The 20,114-nt window shown below is 47.8% G+C and overlaps 1 protein-coding gene across 2 annotated transcripts in view; it reads right to left on the bottom strand.

Annotated features, from left to right (window-relative positions):
* Nucleotides 1-5,484: 5,484 nt before the first annotated feature.
* Nucleotides 5,485-20,114, bottom strand: part of RAB11FIP1 (RAB11 family interacting protein 1) — a 32,258-nt gene continuing 17,628 nt past the window's right edge. The window contains exons 4-6 of one of the 2 annotated variants that reach the window (XM_082715418.1): nt 17,443-19,299; nt 16,561-16,669; nt 5,485-8,655 (exon numbers count right to left, since the gene is read on the bottom strand). In XM_082715418.1, coding sequence (XP_082571544.1) covers nt 8,437-8,655; nt 16,561-16,669; nt 17,443-19,299 — 2,185 coding nt within the window. In that variant the 3' untranslated portion in view covers nt 5,485-8,436. The remainder of the gene's footprint in view (nt 8,656-16,560; nt 16,670-17,442; nt 19,300-20,114) is intronic. The other variant, XM_082715419.1, reaches the window with a different exon arrangement.

Below are 20,114 nucleotides of genomic sequence, written 5' to 3'. Positions count from 1 at the left end.
GATCAGCCCAATAGCTTTGGGTAGGCACTGGCATTCCAAGTCTCCTTTCTTCTAGACTCGCCCACTAGAGTGAGGGATGTGATAAGGATTTACTTCTGGTATCCAGCAAATAAACACTGAGACACACTTGCATACACACCCATCAAAGACATCCGTTAGTTTTTGACAACACCATTGACATCCTGGTTAGGGTGGAGAAATACGTCTCCAAAAGCAACATAATTGCATTCAGAGTGCTTCTTCACATTATCATACAGAACAACATCAGACTCTCATCCTCATTTTCATGCCGATCTTGACCCTAACTGCGTTTAAAAAAAAAAAATAAAAAGTGGGATTTAACTAGAATCCTCTACCCTTGATAGAAGCCTTAGAATTCTGCTTTCTCCAACATTACTCATTTTAAAGTGGAAGAGCGGTTTTATGATCCTCCAGCCAGCACCTCTAAGGGGTGGAGAGGAGTGATTCTCTTTTCCAGTCACAAGTATGTGATATCCTAAGCAAGCCTGGCTGTCGGATGCAAACAGCCTGGGTGGTAGGCAGGACTCAGGCCAGAAGATGGCGCACTCTATTAAGACTTGTATCGAGGGGAAAATGGCTGGCTCAGTCGAACCTGGCAGGCTCAGTCCTAGAATATGTGACTCTTGATTTGGGGTTTTGAGTTGGGGCCCCATGTTGGGGGTGGGGGTAGATTGTACTTAAATTAAAAAAAGGAAAAAAGACTTTTGCGTCTGGGGACACATCCTTGGTGCCCTTCCTGCCGCTAGACTCTTCTAAGAGTTTCCATTGTTCGGTGAGTGATGATCTGTTTACCAAATGCTCCTCAAACCCCTCTGCCCCATGCTACACCCCACAGCTTGTGGAACTGGAATCATGTTTCTTGTATTTATCTTCAGTGCCCACTTGGTGGCTGGCACGCAGGCTTTTGGAATGCTGCGTGCCCAGAATGTGGGGGATTTGAGTAGAAGGCTCCTGGGGAGGGGAGACTGTTGGAAAGGCTGCCCCAGCCATGGTCCAGATGTGAAATACTGACCGTAAGGCCACGGTTCTTTCTAGAGAAGTAGAGGAAGAAAGGTTTTCTGAGGGACAAGGAAGGCACTGACAGTGTGGGACAGAAGGAAGCTCTCACCAGTCCTCCTTCAGTCAGATGTGTGTATTCTAGCTAGTTGTTTGTCCATCTGGCTCTCCCTTTGCTTGAGAGTCTTTGTGGGAATGCTGTGGCTCTCTTGACCCTCGTGTCCAGGGAGCCCCTCCTACAGGGAGGGCTGGTACTCAGCAAAGAGCTAGTCAACTCCTGGGGATATCTGTCCCCAGTGGGCCTGTCATCAGGAGCAACAAATAGACTAAATTTCTCAGAGGTAAGATGATTCTAGTTTAAAATAGGTAACTGGAGAGAGTTGGGCCACTTCTGGTCTTTAATCTGGCCTCACCTCTGGGCTCCTCCCAGCTCAGTTGACTGAAACATTGTCTGTCACTCTAAACCAGTTTCTCTCTGAGCACAAGGGCACTCTCTCTTGGCCACACGAAGCCCGGCCCAGCTCAGGCGGTGCAGTCCTTCTGACCGGATCTCCTCCCCATCACATAAGCTCTTTGGTGCATACTCCTCCTTCTCCACCACTCATGGTGAGACTGCTATGACACAGAGACCTGAGTCCCGGCACCCACTAACTTCCCTTGCTCCTATACGCTTCCTCCATTTGCACTGTTTATTGCATCCCCACTACCCCCTTCGCCTTTCCCGGGCTGAGGATTCATGTGTTCAATTTCTTGAGCTCCTAGGAACAAAGGCATCTGAGAACTCTAAGAAGGTGATCACTGGCCCCCACTCGCTGCCCAGACTGAGAGCGTGAATGCCAGTCAGCTTCCTTCCCTGGAACTTCCCTCCTCAGGGAGGCTGTGGCTTAGCTGGCCTTGTTTTGAGGGGAAATTGAGTCACAACTGCCTACTCCAAACTCTAGGATTCCAAGAGAATCAGAACATTATCTCCTTGACTCCCAAAGTGATCCTGGACTAAGGGTGAGCAAACTCTTCCTGTAAAGGGCCCCACAGCGAATATTTAGGTTTGGCAGATGATAAGGTCTCTGTTACAAGTACTTAAGTCTGCTTTTATAATCTGGGAACAGCCATAGGCCATGATGTAAATGAATGAGTACGGCTGTATTCCAGTAAAACTTTGTGAACACTGACATTGGAATTTCAGGTCATTTTTACCTATCATATTATTTTGATTTTTTTGTTAAAAATGTAAAAATTCGGGGCACCTGGGTGGCTCAGTGGGTTAAAGCCTCTGCCTTCGGCTCAGGTCATGATCCCAGGGTCCTGGGATTGAGCCCCGCATTGGGCTCTTTGCTCAGCAGGGAGCCTGCTTCCTCCTCTCTCTCTCTGCCTGCCTTTCTGCCTACTTGTAATCTCTGTCTGTCAAATAAAATAAATAAAATCTTAAAAAAAAAAAAGTAAAAATTCCAGGGGTGCCTGGGTGGCTCAGTTGTTAAGCGTCTGCCTTTGGCTCAGGTCATGATCTTGGGGTCCTCGGCTCCCTGCTCAGCAGGAAGCCTGCTTCTCCCTCTCCCTCTTCCCCTGCTTGTGTTCCCTTTCTTGCTGCCTCTGTCAAAAAAATAAATAAAATCTTCTTTAAAAAATGTAAAATTTCCAGTATTCAGTGTGGTGGTGTTGACAGATGGTCATCATTCCATACATTAGATCCCAAGACTCATTCATTTGATGTTTGAAAAAAAAAAGTAAAAATCATTCTTGCCTCGAGGGCCATACAAAGCCAGGAGGCAGGCCATACTTCCTGACCTCTGTTCTCCATCTCCAGGTCAGACAGATGAAGAGTTCAAATCTGTTCTGAAGTATTTACTGTATGACCTGAGGGGAGCTAAAATTCTGACGCCTAGGACTCAGTTTCTTCATCTGCATAATGGAGATACTGTCTGCCTTGACAAGAATTAGAAATAGGACATGGCAGTGCTCAGGGAATGGTAATAATGCAGTAAATGAGACTTCCTTTTGCAGTCAGGGCTGTGCAAAGACAAGAGTGGCTTTCTCTCACCTCTGGCAGGGGTGGGGGGGGGCGCTTATCAGTGGCACCAGGGCCTATTTCCAGGACGCTGAGACAGTTTTCTGTGTAAAATAGTCAAACAGTGAGCGGCTGACGACACTCTCCCTCAGGAGTGTCTGAGGCTTTGGAGTTTGCTGGCTCCAAAGAGCTCAAGGAGCCCAATTTTAAATGCGGAGTGAAAGTTCCTGCCTTCCCAGGAGGGCAAGATTGCAGAGTCCCAAACATGACCCCTGAAGAGAAGCTGAGGGAACAGGGTCCATCTGCTTACAGACCGGGCTCTGGGGCTAAGGGGGGCTGCACTGCTGCTGTTTGGGCCACAGCTGAAGAGTCCTAACCACACCCTCTTAGTGGTTGTTTTCCCTGGGAAGTGGCGGGGGGCAGGGGTGGTGGTGGCCAGAAGTAACCTGGATTGTGGGAGTTGGGGGGGAGGGGTAGCTGCCTGGAGAACGTTCTTCCCCAGAATCACTCTCTGTCCTTGTTGCAGAACAGTATCCAAAAGCATGCAGAAATGTTCAGAGCAATCCGTCCTGTGTACCGCCTGTTCCCATCTTCATTTGAAAGTGTATCTAAATACATAAGACTCGGGGGAGGGGGAAGGAGTCCAGTGAATATGGGGACAGGTGGCAGCCAGACCGACCCGTGGTGATCACTTGGCTAAGACATGTAAATGTCAAATCACTATGCTGTGCACCTGAGACCAATATAATAATATAGGTCAACTACACCTCTATTTTCAAAAATCCAAATTAAATTTCTTTAAAAAAATTAAGTATCTATTTGCATGAGGGGGGAAAAGTGCCTGGCAAAAACATCAAAATGACAATGTTTAGTTACCTCTCTGTAGCAGCAGGGAACTTAGGGTTTCTTTTTTATTCTGAGAATAAGCATGTATGACATTGCTTTGAAAAATCTACAGACCAAGTGGGTGGACAAGGGAGTGGAGGGGGACAGGAGGTGACCCTTGACACCAACTGAGAAGCCAAGACAAGAACCCGAATCCGCCTGGCAGACACCCTCCAAGCTCCCAGGGTCCGGTGGCTTGACTTCCTGCAGCTCAGGATCCTAGACTTGGGAAAGTTCACTCTCTATGCTGTTCATATACCCTATAATCATTCTCTTTCTTTTCTTTTCTTTTTTTTAAGATTTTATTTATTTGACAGAGAGAAATCACAAGTAGATGGAGAGGCAGGCAGAGAGAGAGAGAGAGAGAGGGAAGCAGGCTCCCTGCCGAGCAGAGAGCCTGATGCAGGGCTCGATCCCAGGACTCTGAGATCATGACCTGAGCCGAAGGCAGCGGCTTAACCCACTGAGCCACCCAGGTGCCCCCATTCTCTTTATTTTCCTGTTTTGTTTTGTTTTCTAACTTTTTGTTATTAGCAGCTGGCCAAAGGGGACTTCAAAGAAAGAAGGCGTAGTCGTGTTCCTCCTTGGGCTGCCCCTGAGGGCTGGGTCTGGGGGCACCAGCGGGGACCAGACAAGGGTGGGTGATCTCTAAGGGAAAAGTCAGGGTCATTTGCATAATGAAACTTTCCTTCCCCAAGATTCCTTCCACAGGGCTTTTTTTTTTTTCCTTTTTCTTAAACTGAATCTGGAGGGCTGTGTTTTAAGAGAAGCTGCTCTCCCACCACTTTACATGGTGGCCCTACCTTTGACCTGGGGTAACCAGGGAGGCCTCGCCGGAGCTCCCCCATCCCATCCAAGGGGCTTCACAAGCACTGCCTGCCTCTATCTCTCTACAGTGTGACTTTAATCCCTGGGCAAGAAAAAGAATCTCCTCTCTTTCAAGATACTGGGGACCTTGGAGCATGGACTATGGCTGGGAGGCAGGCAGACCTCTCACCTCATCAGGAAAGACTCAGAGTTCCCAGAGAGCTGAGCTCAGGAGAAGATTCTCTGTGCTTCTCTAATACCGTCTGCTCCAAAATGAATAAACTAAGTTGACTGAACCAGGGATTTGGCTCCCAGATCTGGGGCAGTCTGAAGCCAATCTGAATTTCAGTCAGGTCCCCAAAATGAAACTTTTACTTTATAGGAAATCAGGGGTGGGGGTGGGGGTGGGGGTGGAGGGTAGAGAGATCAAGGAAGAGACCTTGTTCATATGCTCAGCCAAAAGTGCCCGGTGCCAAGCAAAGGTGGCACCTCTTCACAGTGAAGACAGAGAATTCAACCGATGTTCTTCTGGTAAATGCCATGGTCCCTGCAGGCCAAGATGAGGCGAGTGTCATAGGGAAGGGCTCAGAGATGTCCCGTCCGCTGCAGGAGAAAGAACATGGGGACCTCTGGGGACCAGGCAAGGTGGAAGCCACAGGAATCCAGCTGAGGGATGCTCACGGGGTAAGAAATGCTTGTCACTCCCCAAGAGAGGTTTTCCAGGAGACAGAAGACATTTTTCTTGCATCCCCATGAAGGCACAGGCACACATCTTTGAAAGGTAGTACCATTTTATTTAGTGTTGTAGAAATTTTAGGTTACTTCTTAAAAACAAAACCAAAGAAGTTAAAAACTCCCAAACTCAAAAGGCAGGAAATCATTTTATAATCCAAAAACGCTGGGCGATCTTTCAGTTGGAGGGTGGAAGAGGTCAAGTTAGTAGCTCATATAACAGATACTGAGAAACCAGAGTTGAGGTTGGTATGACTACCAGGAGGCCAAGTTCCCTACTGAAGGCAATTAATCTGTCAGCCTTGAGAGATCATTAATTCGTAGCTCTCAAAGAGAAACGAAGACAATCGATTGGGGAAAGGGACTCAGGGAGGTAAGATCCTGCCTAATTGAACATTAAATTGTCTCCGGCCTTCAATTCGGTGTGTGGCTGTCATGGGTCCTCCCCCGCTCTGCCCTTTTGAGATCCCACTGTTAGTAAAGCTGGAAACCACACAGACACACACACACACACACACACACAACCTATTCATTTGCACACACCTTCCACTCAGGGTCAACGGCTCTTCCTCATGGTCAAGGGCAGGCTTTCTTGTTCCTCCATTCTGATGTGCTGACACACAGGAATAAAATGGAGGGCAGGAAACCTGTCAGAGTCCAAAGTCCAAGGAGTGAGATGATAGGAAATAGGCAAAGGATTGACAATGTTTGACAATGTTTTCAGGAGGCTGACCTCCAGCTCAAGTTCACTGCAAGATGTTCGGTATTTAATCTGATGCTTCCCTAAAGAACCGACCGCTCTTTCCGGAGACCGCTAGGTGAGGCCAGTAAAAGAGCTGCTCCCGCTTCTCCAGAACACAGCCTCCTCCCAGCGTGCTTCCATCAGGCTGGCATTTACAGCAGCTGGAGCCAAGCCCCAACGCTCCTCATGTACGTGGGTGCGTGCCCTCCGACGCTCCGATTCACCAACCCCTGTTAACGGGTCAGGGAGACATAAACCCTCCCCCAGAATAGAGCCCTCACGGACAGTCATTACCTCATGCCCTCCAGGTTAGCTATTTCGAGAGGTACAGGACTGCTATGAATTGGATTTCTTTTCCCCCAGCAGTGGTAGAAGCCAGACACCCTTGAAGTAAATTATCCTTCATTCTCCAGAGTCCCCAAGTGGCATTTCAGAACACAGGAATTCACTCCTCTACCCAGACGTCCCTCTCAAATACTGACCGAGTTACACACCCGAGGTCCTAGCAGCAGATAGTATGTCCAGACCAAGTTCCTTCCGTGAACAGTGCAGGTATCCACACCAGTTCCTCTAAGGAGAAATCCTTCGGAGCACCCCTGTCCCCAGTGCCCTTGGGTTATCACAGTCAAAATACATTTCTAAGTAAAACAAAACAAAACAAAACAAAAACAACCTATTGCAGAACAAATATATACACATATGTTTTCAGAGTGGAGGCGCATATACGGTTCTCTTTCCAGGCACGTAAATAACTCTCATAGCACTACAAAAATACAAGTCATCTGGGAAGTTTACAGCTTCCCCACTACTGTAAGAGCATTAAATAAAGCAGCTATAGATAATCAAAAGCTGATTCATCAAGTTACAGTATCACCCTTCAAAGTGAAGTGCTCTGATGTAACTAACGTTGCCGTTAACATAAGATCCTGAAAAGGGCTCTGCTGCCAACCGTCTTGCCTCTTGCCCTCCATAGAACAAGAACAGACAGAGAAGAGAGCCCCGAGCTAATAACTGTTGTTGCCTCAAACCCTGCCCTCTGCACTGGCCTGTGATCTTCCGCCCCAGAGACAGGTCAAGGTTAGGTAAGATTCTGTCACAACCAGGAGGGAAAAAAACGAGCAACACAGAAACATTCTAATTCTAGTATTAGTTTCTGAACAATGACATGACCTGAGGAGTCCGACTGGGGGTATCATTTCAGAAGTGTCCTAGCTTCAAAAAAATAGGTGTGTTCTTCTAGCTTTAAAAATATAGCCAACCAAAACTAAGTGTTACCTTCTTGTTCTTCAAAACTTTATATCAAGGGTTGGGGGTGGGGTAGGGGATCGCCAGGAAGTACTGTGAGGAGATCAGAGAGCCAAGCAAAGGCACTGGGGCAACAGGCCACAGGAGTCCTACTGAGATCATTCCCTACCTGGTAGAATCAAGTTAGTCAGTGCTTTGGCCACCTGATTTCTTCTCAAGGCACTGACGAGGCCACTCCAGCCAGCAGGAGCCCGGCTACGGTGACGCTTTGACCAACCCCGTTAAACGAGCATGAAGTGACAATCTCCCTGCTCTGCCTCTCCCATCTCCACAGGCGGGCCCTATGCACCAATCAGGAGCACACCGTAAGGCTGAAGAGTTGTGGCATTTAGAAAAGGCAGCTTGTTCCAAAATCTAGCAAGGCACACTCACAAGGCTTTCGTTCACCTCCCCCGCTTCGGTCAAATCAGTAAGACCAAGTCCAAGGAGGACTTGGGAGGTTTACACGGCATCAAAACTGAGCACCTCCAGCCTAACGCCACCCTGAGCTACTCTCAAAAGCCAAGCAAGCACGTGCCTGGTCCTTCTCATTTCACCCCGCACTCCACTGACGGGGCGCGGTGGCAGCGGGGTATGTATTTTTAAATGTCAATATCGAAGAGAGAAAATCCCAGTGTTAGATACACGAATCACCCAGTGCCACCCGAAGCTCTGGGCCAGGAGCAGATCTTATGACCACATTTCCGGTCAGAGCATAAAATATTTACAATATAGTTAAAGGCACAGTGGCATTTAAAAATAAAACCCTGGGAATGTACAGTAGAAGATTCATTGTAATAATTAACCTGGCTTCAGTTGCTGGAACTGACTCTTGCCAGATAACAGGCAAGGGAGGCGGCTGGTGACTTCGAGCCTGTGTGCTGGTTATCAGGCCTACAGAGTCCTTGACCTCAGGAGCGGGTGGAAACGAACTCACAGAACAGTCTGGGTCTCCTAGGCTGACGAGTCACATCTTTCCTGCCTTTTTGCCGACCTGAGCCGGGACGCGGAGGATGTTGGGGGTTTCCTCCATGACCCTGACAAGCAGGTTGTCAATGTAGTCTTCCAGCTCTCGGACCTGAAACTCCTTCTTGCTTATCGTCTCCTTCTGCTTGAGGACCAACTGGATCAGCTCATCGTGGGTCAGCTGTGCGTATGCAAAGGCAGGGTCCGAGGGGTTGTATTTCTTCAGAAGCGGAGAGAATGGGGAGAAAAAGTGGTAAAGTCAGCAAAGAAGGCAAATATCGAAAAGAAATCTAAAAGAGGAACATGTTATTAGCGATTGGAGTCTCCTGGGAATGTGTTTTCAGATCAGGTGGAAAACCGGGTTACTGACAAAGTTTTCTGTAAAGGACCAGAGAGTAAATATTTGAGGCTTTGCCAGCCACATACGGCCTGTGTCAACCGTTCTTCTGTTGTTTCATTTGTTATTTGTTTTATGACTTTATAAAAATGTACAAACCGCACTTGGCTCCTAGGCTACAAACCCCTGGGTTAGACTCTGGATTTGAGGTTTCAGGAAATGTAACAACTGGAGGTCTCTGAACACTAGGAGCGGGCACAGCGAATTATGAACACGAGCTGAGAGCCCCAAGCTAAGCGGGTCCATGAAAAAACCCTAGCGACAGAAGGTGCGGGAGACGACGTTCACCCAACCCCTCCCCAGGCAGCCACTCATCCCCGCCGCCTGCTGCTTCCCCCTCGACACTCAGAGGGGGACCACAGGAACGCTGAGGCACTGGCCACTCAGACACCCCCACCTGGAGTCACGTCATCCTCAAGACATATGCAGAATCAGAGCTAAGGGCCACGACGGCGCATCGTGCAGTCAGCACACTCAGACATCAGGGCGCACCCTCTGGGCACTCGGTGGCCACAGCCAGGGCTCAGCAGCCTGGCTCTTGCCAACAGCAGGAGCCCTAAGGAATGACTCCATCAGCATTTATAATCCGGGGTGACTGGAGTCCAGCTGCAAAGTGACCAGGCCCAAACCGTGAGGAAACACAAGATAAGGATTAAATGGAAAAGTACCATGTTGTACCAAGCCTCCAGCTGGAGAAGCTAAGTCGAGAGCGGAATCATCACTCATTCTTTTGACAACACGATAGAAGGCCCTGCTTAGTATAGTGGCGCATCGGCTGCCTACACCCTAGCCAGAAATCAGAGAGAAACCCCATCGCTCTTATCCTGGCTCGGAAGGGAAGCACAGTGCTCACAGCCCCGGCTTAGAAGCACACACCGACGTCTCCACGCACACAGCACGTGTGCACCTACCACAGACTGCACAGAAACAGGCGAGAGGTTGGACTACTTTTTTGAGAAACCACTTCTCCCTTAATCTTTTTGTTGTTTTAGTTTCTTAACTTGTTGAAGGTACACATTCCTCTGGACCTCAATCATCCCATTAGTAATTCTAAAGCCATCATCAACCAGAAAGTTGAGCGTCTGGAAAAGGACGCTGGGGACGGGTTGTACAGGGTGAATGCACTTAACATTACTGAACCGTACACTTAAAAATGCTTACGGTTCCTCGTGCACTGTTGCTGCGAAGGCGAGCTGGTGCAGCCACTGTGGAAAGCAGTATGGAGGTTCCTCAAAAAATTAAAAAACAGAATTGAGGGTGGCCTGGGTGACTCAGTCAGTTAAGCATCTGCCTTCAGCTCAGGTCATGATCAGGGTCCTGGGATCCAGTCCCACATTGGGCTCCCTGCCCTCAGCCCCTCACCCTGCTCATGCTCTCTCACTCTCTCTCTTTCAAATAAAAAAATAAAAATAAAAAACTCTTTAAAAAAACAGAACTGATCCAGTAATCTTGCCACTAGGTATTTACCCAAAGAATACAAAGAAACTAATTCAAAAAGATACGTGCACCCCCTGTGTTTGTTGTAGTATTATTTACAAGAGCCAAACTATGGAAGCAGCCAGGTGTCCCTTGACTGATGAATGGATAAAGAAGTGGTACACACACACACACACACACACACACACAGGAATACTACTCAGCCATTAAAAAAAAGACATCTCGCTGTTTGCAACGATGTGGATGGAGCCAGAGAGTAGGATGAAGCTGAGCTAAATAAGTCAGTCAGAGAAAGACAAGTACCATATGCTTTTACTCATATGTGGAATTTAAGAAACAAACCAAATAAACAAAGAAAAAAGAGACAAACCAAGAAACAGACTCTTAACTGTAGGAAACACATGGATGGTTACCACAGGGGAGGTGGGTGGGGGATGGATGAAATAGGTGAAGGGGCAAAGAACACACTTATGATGAGCAGAGTAATGTATATAAAATTGTTGAATCACTAAATTGTACACCTGAAACTTGTATAACACTATATGTTGACTATGCTTGAATTGAAAAACACTTTTTAAAATTTTGAAATGCTTCAGATGATAAAAGTTTTATGTGATGTTTATTTGACCCCAATTTCTTTTTAAAGATTTTATTTATTTGACAGGCAGAGATCACAAGTAGGCAGAGAGGCAGGCAGAGAGAGAGAGAAAGCAGGCTCCCCGCTGAGCAGAGAGCCGGATGCGGGACTCGATCCCAGGACCCCGAGACCATGACCCGAGCCAAAGGCAGTGGCTTAACCCACTGAGCCACCCAGGTGCCCAGATCCCAATTTTTTAAAAAGGAGGTGCATGTCTGTTGATGGATCCTATCAAGGAAAAAGTACTCTTCGGGAACAATAGCCCAAGAATAATGTCCTCGAGCGTTTTTAGATTCTATCTCTATCATACAAGGATTTTATTTACTGAAAATTGTGGCGCACATAAGGTATGGGGCAAGGCAGTTTGTGAGATCAAGAGAAGAAGAAGCTGTCGGCTGGAGGCAGGAGCAGCAGGGGCTCCTCAAGAGTGGAGACCAAGCCCTTACAGCGCTTCATACACAAGGGCTTAGGGGCGTGGGAGTCAGGAGTCCAGAGAGCTGGGCTACGCAGGGGACTGGGACAGACTGCAAATTGGGCAGTGATACCACAACTAGACTTTGAAGACGAGTTAAAATTAATTTTCCCCTGCGGCGCCTGGGTGGCTCAGTTGGTGAGGCATCTGCCTTTGGCTCAGGTCATGATCCTGGGGTCCTGGGACTGAGGCCCATGTCGGGCTCCCTGCTCAGCGGGGAGCCTGCTTCTCCCTCTCCCTCTGTGCTCTCTTCCTCTCTCTCAAGCCAGTAAGTAAAATCTTTAAAAAAATTAATTTTCCCCCAAAATAACAGAATTGTTTTCACTATAAGGGGAATATTTCCTCATAATGGAAAATCTCAAATACAGAAGAGGGAAAAAATTATTACCTAGAGCTCCAACACATAACATTTGGGTCTCTTCTTTCTTTCTTTCTTTTTTAAGATTTTATTTATTTATTTGACAGAGAACACAAGTAGGCAAAGAGGCAGGTGGGGCGGGGGGGAAACAGGCTCCTTGCTGAGCAGAGAGCCTGATGTGGGGCTTGATTCCAGGACCCTGGGATCATGACCTGAGCTGAAAGCAGAGGTTTTAACCCACTGAGCCACCCAGGTGCCCCGGGTCTCTTATTTCTTCCTTGGTTTCTTTGTGGTATGTTTTACAAATTCAAGCATCATGCAGAATATGGTTTTCAAGCATTTTAAAATTATTATTTTCTGAGCATTTTCCCATCACTAAATTTTAACAAAAATCATTTTTTAAAAACTATTTACTTATTTCACAGAAAGAGGGAACACAAGCAGGGAGAGTGGGAGAGGGAGAAGCAGGCTTCCTGTCAAGCAGGGAGTCTGATGCAGGGCTCAATCCCAGGAACCTGGGATCATGACCTGAGCCGAAAGGCAGACACTTAATGGCTGAGCCACACAGGCACCACCTATTTTTTTTTTTTTTTGGTTGGTTTTTGTTTGTTTGTTTTTTTAGCAGAAATATTTTTAATGGATACTTGAAATTTCATTATATTTTACCCATCTCCTTTGTTAGATATTTTTGTTTTTTCCATTTTCACAATTACATATAACATTTTTATTAAGATGCATGAGCATGAATCTTGGATCACATCTCTAAAATAGTTCCTTAGGATAGATGCGTGGGGTTGAAAAGGGATGTACGCTTCATACCTTGCAAACTAAGAAACAGCTATTCAATTTGGATTTCATAATCCAAAGAGGAAAGTATGTGAGGCTTTGAAATCATTAGGCGATCCTACACATGTGATGACTCAAAAATTATAAAACAATCCAGCGTTACAGAAAGTGAACAACAGCCATAACGAGGAAGAGGTACAAGGAAAATAACCATTAATTCAAGAAAAAACAGTGCCCATTGTCACATATTTCCTTCCAGGATTTTCATATTGGATGTTCCCACCGTAGTTGCAATAATAATGACGTATATTCAAATCCATCTCTCACTGTTTCCGTATTAACAGGACAGATGATTTCTGGATCCAGTTGGCTGTATTATTTTTAAATGGAAGTATTAAAGCCACCTGGGTAAATAATACACTCCCTTAAGTTTCAAATAATCTAAAAGCAATGGAGGCCATGAAACAGCAACCAAAAACCAACCAAACAAACAAACAAACAAAACCCGCCCAAACAAAAACCAAAACCCATTATGGTAATGATTCAGCTAGCTTTTCATAACTTCGGCCATGCAGTTTCTTTCCCTAACCTCTCTCGCACTCTGCCACATTCCAAAGAGTAGTTACTTTTGTAAATATTATTTATGGCTTAGTACAAAGCACCATTATATGGGGGGCTTGTAAGAGTCTCTAAGAAACTCTCCCTCTTTGCTCAGAGTATTACTAGGTATGGTCCATGGCTAAGCGCTTTGTAGCAGGCAGCCAGAGGGGGCAGTGGCCCAGCTTACAAATCATGAGCAAAATAACCAGCAGTTGCCTTTGTTTTAAGGCAAGTTATTCCCTCCGTCCGGGCCAGGAGATAAGCCCCTGATTAAATGAGCTTTGAAGAATAAATAAAATGGGAGCCAAGGGTCTTGCTCACTTCCCGAGAGCTGGCTGTTTGTTTCTCTTTGGAGCCCAGCTGCATTCCACAGTACAAGGAAGAGGGGATGGGAGGCTGTTCCATGACCCTAGCTTTCATTACTGTCCCTTTTATGCTGTTCTTTTGCCTGGTTTCCTGGTAAATATCGTTAAACCCCAGGAAGGTATGTGCTGCCTCTTCCCCACACCCTCAGAGGCCCACCAAGCTGAACTGGGCAAGTTATGGAACATTTCCGGGTAAGGGCTAATTCATACACAGCAAGCACATCTGAAAATGATGCTCACTTACCACTGGCCCCAGCACCACACAGTACAAGGGAAGAGAAGGCAAAGCGGCTAGAAGATGCTAACTTGTTCGCAGTAACCATCTGTGGTCACTGCTCAGCCTCTTTCCCTGAACCTCGGGTCCAACTTTCAGGAAACCTTTCGCCCAGTTCCTGATGGCAGAGATGCAATGGAGCCCAGGTGGTAACAAACAAACCAGTACTTTAAAAACCCTTGCAGGGAAGGTGCCTGGGTGGTTAAGCATCTGCCTTGAGCTTGGGTCGTGATCCTGGGATCTGGTCCCTCACTGGGCTCCTGCTGAGCATGAAGTCTGCTTCTCCCCCTCCTCCCTGCTCATGCTCTCTCTCCTACTCTCTCTCTCTCTCAAATAAATAAATAAATAAATAAGATCTTAAAATAAAAATACCTACAGGAGTAAAAGAGAAGTGAGCAAGAAATTTTTATTCTAAAACCACAAAGACTACTTGATGTCTTATAGTGCACTGTGAGACCTTCAATGTCTCATTGAATGAAGCGTCTAGATGCCCTGGACTAAAATAGAAATAAAGTTTACTTCTACTGACAGTGGTTCCCAGTAGTCAGTCAGGAAATTCCTCTCCATATATTTGAAACTCAACACAGCCTTGCCCAACAGTCCCTCTGTAAATCATTCTCCCTAGCCCAAGTGATAATGAGTCAAAGACCAGAGGTTTGCCAGGAGGCAGTGTTCTAGATTCTCCTGATTTTAGAACCAGAAAGGGCAGGATGGGGATGCTCCAAAGCAGAGATCATCTGAGGGGCTAGTTTGGTTTGGCTGGTGGGCAGGAGTTGGTGTTTTTTTTTTTTTTTTAAAGTTAGCCCAAGCTTGGGGTGCCTGGGTGGCTCAGTGGGTTGAGCTGCTGCCTTCAGCTCGGGTCATGATCCCAGCATCCTGGGATTGAGTCTGCTCAGCAGGGAGCCTGTTCCTCCCCCCAACCCTGGCCCCAGCCCCCTGCCTGCCTCTCTGCCTGCTTGTGATTTCTCTCTCTGTCAAAATAAATAAATAAAATCTTAAAAAAAAAAAAAAAAGTTAGCCCAAGCTTTTGAAGAGAAGAGATCCTCTAATCAAGAAATACACTTCCTGGGGGGCGCCTGGGTGGCTCAGTGGGTTAAGCCTCTGCCTTCGGCTCAGGTCATGATCCCAGGGGCCTGGGATCGAGTCCCGCATTGGGCTCTCTGCTCAGGAGGGAGCCTGCTTCTCCTCATCTCTCTCTCTGTCTGTCTCTCTACCTATTTGTGATCTCTCTCTCTGTCAAATAAATAAATAAAAAATCTTAAAAAAAAACATAAAAAAGAAAAAAGAAATACACTTCCTGGAAATTTAGCTTAGGAAGAGGAAAAGTTCTATGCAAGAAATTGTTGACTGTAGCATTACTCATATTGAAAAACAGAAAATAACCCAAATATCCCATAATAAGGAAATGGTTAAGTAAATATCAGTATAACCAAGTCAAAGAATAATTACATAGCAACAAGCAAAAAATGCTTATGATCTACTAATAAATGAAAAACAGACTGGAACAGTGTTTCCAATGAGGGCGATGGAGCTGGAAAACCACCATTTTGCCACTGCCATATTCACTGATGGATACTGGGAACAAAAGGGCAGTGAGGAACAGAATGCTTACATGGCCTGACATTAACTCCCCACGAACTGTATTGTAAAGGGGGAAACAGTATTGATTGTAAAGGGGGAAACAGGAACTTTACACTCCAGAACCTCGTGGGCACCGCCTGAAGTCAGTCATCAGAGTTAACGCTCCCACTACCGTGACAAGAGGATATAATGTGCCTCCTTCTACTACGCACTGAGAAGGACACGCGATTTGCACGGTTAATTCCTGCCAGGAATGCGTGACCTCAACCAAACCAGGAGGAGAGAGCAGACAGATCCAAACAGAGGAAAATTTCTACAGAACAACTGATCTAAAGTCTGAGAATGTCAAGGTCTTGAGAGACGTCAAGAAGGCTGGGAAACGGGTCCAGGATCAAGGGGCTGAGGGAGACACGGCCACAAAACAGTGGGAGATTCTGGATTGGATCCTGGAACGGAAAGAGAAACAGGAAAACTCACAGGACAACAGGTGAAGCTCAAGTGTGGGCTACAGATGAGAAAAGAGGAGTACAGAGACTTCAAATGTCTTGATCTTGATTCAATGTCCTTATTCTTGGGAATTACACGCTGAAGTATTTAGTGATAAGTGGGGCATGAGGTGGGCAACTTACCCTCCAATGGTTCAGACAAAAAAAAAAAGAAGAAGAAGAAGTACGTCTATACAAAGAGCGAACAGACAGGGACGGGGAGAGAGAGGGTGAAAACGATAAAGCAAATGTGGTAAAATGTCAACGACTGGCGAACTGGGATGAAAGGTTTACAGCAGTCCTCTGTACTGCAGTCGCAGCTTTTTCTTTAAAGTTTGCAATGATTAACAGAAGAAAGTTTCAAAAAAGTGTATCTAGGCAATGATGACAAGCACAAGAATTTTACATTTTTGCCAAAAGATAAAAAAGGATACACGGGGAAATGAAAACATCTGATTAGAGTGGACCAGCCAGTGGGTGACATTTTCTTCCCACTAAAAAGCGGCCCCGGTGTCAGTCTTGTTGCTGGAGACCCAAGCAATTCGACAATGACTAACTCTAAGGGGAGCAGTAATAGTCCCCTGGGAAGTGTAGGGGCTTCCAAAGACTATACGAAGACATAGATGTACATACAGTCAAGTCATTCCTGACCCTCCCTGCTGCCCAGGAGGGTCTACATAATGGTTTTTTATAGTCCCCTAACTAGCACACCTACTTCTTGGAGGAGACATACCTTCATTGCAGTTTCATTGATCAAGTTCTCGTTGATGATGGTGGCGGTGCCCAAGCTGGAGCTGGCAATCTTGGTGGCTGTTGTGCTCATTGGTTTCACAGGGTGAAGTCTAAAGAGAAGGGGAAAGGATCCTTAGACCTTCGGTAGTGACAAAACTGAGACACCATCCACCTCACGGACAGCAGCCGGTGAGACAGACAAGAGGGCAGAGTGGTGATGCGCTCTGTCCGCACGTCCAGTCCGGCAGACGCCGGTGTCCCTGCGGAAATGCGGGCGGTCGGCACGAGGCAGCCACATGCAGGCCCGCCATGCGCACCGGAAAGTCAGGTGTCCCGACGTTCTCACCAGACCCTTGGTCTGATGATCAATGTCAGAAGAACGCTAAAGCCAGCCTCTTGTTCTTGAGGAGGCTACAGCCTAGGACCCACACCAGTGCGAGGGGTCCTGCAGAGCCTCCCGATCCTCAACAGTAAAGAAAGTGCCAGGAACAAACATGCCAGCTTCACGTCAAAGCAAGCTCTCAACACTGCTCCGTTCTACCACTGCACCTCAGCTGGTTTCTGATGCTGGGAAGATGCCGGAAGATGCAGCTTCAGAGCCCCAAATCTGTGCAGAACAATTCCTAAACCATCTGTGAAGACTGTCCCAGTGTTCTCCCTATAAATGCAGGAGTGTCCTGAGGAGGAATTCCCACCCTGGGGGTTGGGGTGGCGGGGGGGGGAGACCCTTTGAAAACAGGCCCTACCAGCAAACTGCATGGCATATGCCATCGGGATAGCCGTGCACTTAGAAAGCCATCCACCTCAGCAGGCAAAAGGCAAAGGGTCGGGTTGTGGGGTGGGCCTCACTCCCGTGGACAAAACGACCTTCCCCGACTCTCACCTGTGCTTGGCTGACCCCGTTCCCGCGCTCGGCTGAGCTGAGATAGGAAGTGTCTCTGAGGGTGAGACCCAGGCCTGAAGAAGCGGCTTCCTCTTGCCAGAACTTTCCACTTTACCAGCGGGGCCCTCTGCTGTGGCCTTTTTTTGAGATTCTGCTGTACTGGTGTGAGTGTCAGCGTGTGGGCAGCCGGGGAAAGAGCGTGTAACAGGAAAGTTCTCAGAAAAGGAGGGACTGGCTACAGGAGAATCCAGGGCTGGATCAGGAGGCTGGCTTGGCCTCCCATTTCCCATCAGCTTTTCCCTCTCGCCGCCGCCAGGACCTGGCAGCTGTTTATCCAACCATGAGCTCTTGCCAAGATCTGGCTTATGAATTCCTGAAGCTGCCGTTGGCTCTGGAGAGGCTGCCGCAGATGTTTTGGGTGCTTTTGACCCGAGGTCATGTGGACCCTCTGCAGGCGCCGCCCAGCCATCTGCCTCGCCCCTGGGCCCCTTTTCCATCTCAGAACGGGCAGGGGACAGGCTCAAGGAGGAAGGTCCTCCTTCCCGGGCTGCCACCTGGACTGTCTCTCCATTGTCTTCAACCTGATCCACTCTCTCATCATCTGATGCCACTTCAGGAATGGAAGGAAGGGTTAAGCCCAGATCAGCCACGACTGGAGAGTTAACCCCTGGGGTAGAGTGGAGGCCACTCAGGGGCTTGGACAATAAACCTTCGTGATCACTGGCTTTGCTCTGATTTGGGGCCATGAGTACATCTTCTGGCTCAATCCTCAAGAGCGGAATGTCTTTCCCTGAGCCTGCTTCACTCATGGGGGCTTCTGAGCCCTTCTCCTCGCAAGACGGGCCAGGAAGGGCGCCTGCCACGGAAGCCGGCACACCACACTGTGCTGCTGGGGACACGGCTTCCCTCTCTGCGGCCTCAGCGGACTCCCCGTCTGATGCATTTCCAGCAGCGAGTCCCTTGCATGTCAGCTCCCGGGGATGCCTTCTGTCCTCTTCCACTGACCCGGCGGCCTGCTCTAGCTCCTCTTGTGTAAAGAGCTGCTCAGAAAATGACACATGCTTCCTGATTTTCTTTCGGCTCTCACCCACATTCTCTTCGTGTCTCCGCATCACGGAGCCAAGAGGGGGAGCCGGTTCTCCTATCTGAAGAGGGGGCACCGCTTCCGTCACTGCAGAAGTCATGCTGTCCTCCTGAAGGCTGGTCTCCCCAAAGGACACAGACGGACTCTCTGAGCCTGTGCTTGCCCTCATCAGATGCTTCCCCGCTGGGCTTTCAATCTGGCCACTTTGGAGTGAAAGGCCGAATGTTACTTCTTGGGCCTCTTGAGATGAAGGGACAGAGTCTCGTTCTGAGGCAGTAAACCCCAGAACTTCTTCCTGGTGCCCCATTTCAGACTGCTTCACAAGAGACTTTTCTGAGTCGTTACCAACAGTGCTCTCTGGGCCTATCTCACTGGTCTTCCTCGTGGGAGAATCTTCTGTCCCTTTACATGCTGGAGTGGGTAGCTTTCTGGAAAGTGACCCCGAGACACCAGAAACGGTCTTTGAAACTTCTATTAAACTCTCCCTTGGCAATTCTGCCTTAAGGGGCAAAGATGGTTCTTCCGGCCTGGCCTGGCCCTTGTCTGTGGAAGGCCAGTTCTCAACCGGCGTGGAAGTGGAAATGGGAGCCACTATGGGAGATGAGAAAGAGAAGACAGAGGGAGATTCAGAGGATGGTGTCTCTGTACCTTGCCCCAATTTAGAAGGGACAGGTGTCTGGCCAGAACTGGAAAGAAGAGCAGAAAAGAAGACAGGAGAGTCAGGGGAAGAAGAAAGCCTGGCTGTGGGTTGAGCCTCTGGAGACACGTCCAGTCTGCAAAAAGGACAAAATAAAATCTGCAGGTCAGTTGCAGATGCATCGTGAGAGGCAAGAAACACAAATAAAATTGTTCCAAAGGGGCAAACACTTTTATGGGGGGGGGGAGCCGGGAGGGCAGTATCTTAAGTTCAAGAAGAAACATCAATTACTTAAGGTAGGAAAGGGACACTTTTATCACCACACATCTGCCACACAAAGGGCTTGTTGCAACAGAAACAGAAAGCCCCAGGTAAAGCAACAGCCCACGGCTGCTTTTGGTGATAAACAAAAAGCATCTACAAAGTTCGAAGCAGTAAAAGATGCCCCTCGGGGCAATGGGCACCAATTCTGAAGAGGAACAGTCTGTGCGCGCATACACGTGTGTGTGTGTGTGTGTGTGTGTGTGTGTGTGTGAGAAATCAGAGTACACAGAATCTCAAAAAAAGTCTCTCCCACCCAAGACCACAGAAATATTGTTAGTGTGACTGAGAGTCAGGCTGAAAGCAGAAAGCCCCCAGTGTTCACTCAGGCTCTCGCAACAAGATGCACAATGGCCACGCAGAGAACAGGCACGCTTGGGAGCCGACCAAGGGGCCCCCGTGCCAGCACACCAATGCCAAATTGCAAGGAGGAAAGATATTATCTGCCTCAAAGGGAAATCCGTGATGAGGACTCTAAAAAAACACACGTTCTGCACATACCACAACCAGAATCTGGTATGCCCCACTTGGAATACTCAGAATTTGCTACAAACCAGGGCATTCCATGGGGGCTGATCTTCCTACCGAGATGGGGCAGACTGCACCTGTTGGCAGCGGGGTGGGACAGAG

Source organism: Mustela nivalis, assembly GCF_964662115.1.
Source record: "Mustela nivalis genome assembly, chromosome: 20".
Lineage (NCBI taxonomy): Eukaryota > Metazoa > Chordata > Mammalia > Carnivora > Mustelidae > Mustela > Mustela nivalis.
This window is presented reverse-complemented; position numbering and strand designations above follow the sequence as displayed.